The 3,223-nt window shown below is 55.8% G+C and overlaps 1 protein-coding gene across 1 annotated transcript in view; it reads right to left on the bottom strand.

Annotated features, from left to right (window-relative positions):
- SYNJ2 (synaptojanin 2) overlaps nucleotides 1-3,223 on the bottom strand; it is a 71,625-nt gene that overhangs the window by 17,359 nt on the left and 51,043 nt on the right. The window contains exons 18-19 of the mRNA XM_004674158.2: nucleotides 1,631-1,789; nucleotides 561-717 (exon numbers count right to left, since the gene is read on the bottom strand). Coding sequence (XP_004674215.1) covers nucleotides 561-717; nucleotides 1,631-1,789 — 316 coding nt within the window. The remainder of the gene's footprint in view (nucleotides 1-560; nucleotides 718-1,630; nucleotides 1,790-3,223) is intronic.

Here is a 3,223-nt window from a genome sequence, read left to right as displayed (position 1 = left end):
CCAGGGCAGGACACGAGCTGCATCTATTCGAGCTGGCGCTTCCTGCCTCGCGAGCTCAGCACGCAGGTCACCAGGAGAATTCAGATGTCCATGTTCCGGTGCGCGCACGCCCTGATCTGAAATAATCTGCTTTTCCCAGCTGGGCAGCAGAACAGACTAGACACTGACTAATAAGGAGGAGAGCTCTACTCTCCGAGTCTCGCTCAGGTTTGATTTGGAATTGGGATTTTCAGTGGGTAGGAGTCTGGGTGAACACAAGGGCCAGATACAGGCCGCAACGTGCGGGGAGTGGGTCTGCAGGAAAAGCCGGGGCTTCTCCGCTCCTTCCCCACTGGGAACAGAAAGCGCTGGGGTCCAGGGGTGGGGAGGCAGGAGCAGGGGCCTCTGCTGACTAGACTCCCTAGAAAGAGGCCGGCAGGGATGCTAACAAGCGGGGTGATCTTGTGCAGTTTTGGGTGACTGATGGTAGTTATTTTACACAGCAAAAAGCACTGAGCCGAATCAGGCCATTCCCCCGGTGCTGACCCCGCCGTGGCCTGAGATCGCACCTGTCCACCCACCTGTTCGGTCAAAGGGATGCCTCTTCCTCCACCACAGGACCCTGTCTGTCCAGGCGGGGGTGCGGCATTTGTCACTAGTGTCGTAGGCGGCGGAGCCAACATCATACTTGTAGGTGGGCCCGAAGTTAATGGCGCCCTCGTGGAAATCTTTAAAAATCTACGGGGTGAAAAGAAGACCTGAGGCCACCTCAGTCCACCTAGATTCTGTACGTTACAGGCAAAAGCAAAACATAAAAAGGCACATGCTCCACTCTAGAAAGCCATGTGTCCAACACTGGACGTAGGTGTGCTTCTCCACGAGCATCTTTCTATTTAGCCAAAGCCTAAGACTGCTCAGAATCCAGCCATTCCTGGGCGCCAAGGGACCCAGGGTGAGCCCGGAAACCGGATGGTCTTGGACCATTAATTGGCTCTGGGGACTATGTGACCTTGAACAAGCTAGTCGACCTTGTCCTCGATTTTCTTATCCATGAATATGGTATAATGCCTAACTTGTAGGATGGTCTTGAGGATGACACGCACAAATTGGAGTGTACAGTACTTCAGACACAGTTCATGTATTAGTGTGTTCACCACACTGTCACCAAAATATTCTGAGTAGTCTCAAGTGTCACCTCGTCGTCCTGCCTGTCAGGAATACAGCTGCCCCTACCAGGCAGATACGTGACCTCGAGGCGCATGACTTGGGGGCACTATACAGCACGGGTCCGGATGCTGACCGGGTCCTCGTGGGCAGTTCTGACGAGGCAGGGGAGACGGAGCATGGAGGGCCCAGCTAGCCTGAAGGGGGGGCAGCACACCCACTTCCAGGTGTAGGCTCAGTGTCCTTTCACCAGCAATGGCCCCTCTGGCCACAGAAGCCACACGGACCCTGGTCTAAAGCCACCAAGCTCATCCAAGGAGCCACCGGAAGCATGTGTGTCTCCAGCTTCACAAGCCACACGTCTTCCAGCACATCAGAGACCTCGTGAAGTCCACTCAGAGCTTAACGTGCTGGATACTCCATGCACGCTTAGTAGAAGTCGTTCTATAGTGGAGCAGCCGCTGAAGTGCTTTACAGCATGACTTACTTTTCCACTTGACTTCTGTAGCTGTAGCTGATCAAATTCCAAAAGTTTCTTCCAGTCTTGGCGTTTAACAAAATAGAAGACCTCTTCATAAGTGAGATCGATGCGGTAGTTGAAATCGCCGCACCAAAACACGTAGTCATGAGAAAAAATGTTTCTGCCCTAGGTTGGAAAGAAAAGCATCATCATTCTGGCTCATCTGGCAGGAGGCGGGGTGTGTGGGGGGGGCAAGTTCACATGTCGACGACCAGCAGACACATCCTTGACCGTTCCTTAAGAGAAGGGCCCTGTACAAGAGCGTCTCACTGCGAACCCCGCAGAGGAACTTCCTCGCGGCTCACATTTTACAACTTGTTAAGATGTCTTGAAGGAAGCCCCAGCTCTCACTGGGGAGCATGACTGCCCATATCTCCCCTGTCCAGTTGACCACGCTCCTGCTTTGTTTCGAATCCTAAAAATTGCTCGCACATTCCATGCTGGGCAAGTGAGGTTTAGGAAAACAGGTCTAAACGCTCAGAACATGCAACTTGTGGGACTTTACGGCTTTCACTTTTGTCTAGGGACCCTGCATCATCTGGGTCTCCTCCCCTCTCCCCCCACCGCCTTGCCTGGTCACGCTGAGGGCACGCTGTGTCCAGGCCCCCCGCCGCAGTCTGCCAGGGCTCGGGGATCCTCGCACATCCTGCCCCCGGGCTCACGACGGGGCGGGGGGCAGCTTCCAGCTGGCAGCTTTGCAGGGCGGCTGCCCCGGGGCACCTGGACCCCAGAGCCTGGGGAGCACGCTCGCCCGGCTTTCAGATCATAAAGAAGCTCAGAAGAACTTTGCTGGCGGTCACCCCCGAGTGCAGGGGCGCCAGGCTGGACACAGCTCGCCTGGCTCTGGACCCTGCTGCTGGTCTGCTCCTGGAGCTCTCCCCGGCCCTGGGCCCACATCCCGGCTAGAAGAGTGAACTGGCCACACGAAACAAGAGGCGCCAGCCTCACGTGGTCACTGGGCACCTCGGGTGTGGTGGCCGCCTGGGCAGCGCCACGCAGAGCAGCTGTGGCCCTCAGCACTCCTGTGTGGAAGAGCTCTGCTACAGACCCAAACGCCGTTATTATTTTCACTGTACCCCAAGTTTACTATTCCAAAAGAGCATGTTTTAAGTGCGGGGCGGGGACTTTCCAAGCTGCATAGACGCTGGACAGGAAGAGCTCCCTGTCTTCCCACAGCCTGGGAAGCGTCACAGCGCAAAGTTCCCAACTCGACTGCATGTTTTTTCTTTAATCTAAGAAATACAGACGAGGATTATGGCATGAACTAAAACTAAGACGCTTCTACCCTACGAGCACCCCAAGAAATAGGGTTTTCCTTATAGGGGAGCCAGCCTCCCGGAAGGGCGGCTACCGGCACTGTATACGTGCAAGGACAGCAGGCGGGCAGCCCCAAGGCTGAGGTGTGAGGTGAGCCCCCACCTTGCACAGGAGAACCCGGCTCTGAATTTAGAAAGAAAACCATCAGCGCTGACCACAAGGGGGCAGCACGAGGCGCGCTGCTGGCTTGGGGGGGGCCTCAGATCCCCGCCCGGAAAGTGGGGATTCGTATCCCAGCCACAG

This window comes from Condylura cristata, unplaced genomic scaffold (genome assembly GCF_000260355.1).
Source record: "Condylura cristata isolate star-nosed mole 26May11 unplaced genomic scaffold, ConCri1.0 scaffold00001, whole genome shotgun sequence".
Taxonomy (NCBI): Eukaryota; Metazoa; Chordata; class Mammalia; order Eulipotyphla; family Talpidae; genus Condylura; species Condylura cristata.
This window is presented reverse-complemented; position numbering and strand designations above follow the sequence as displayed.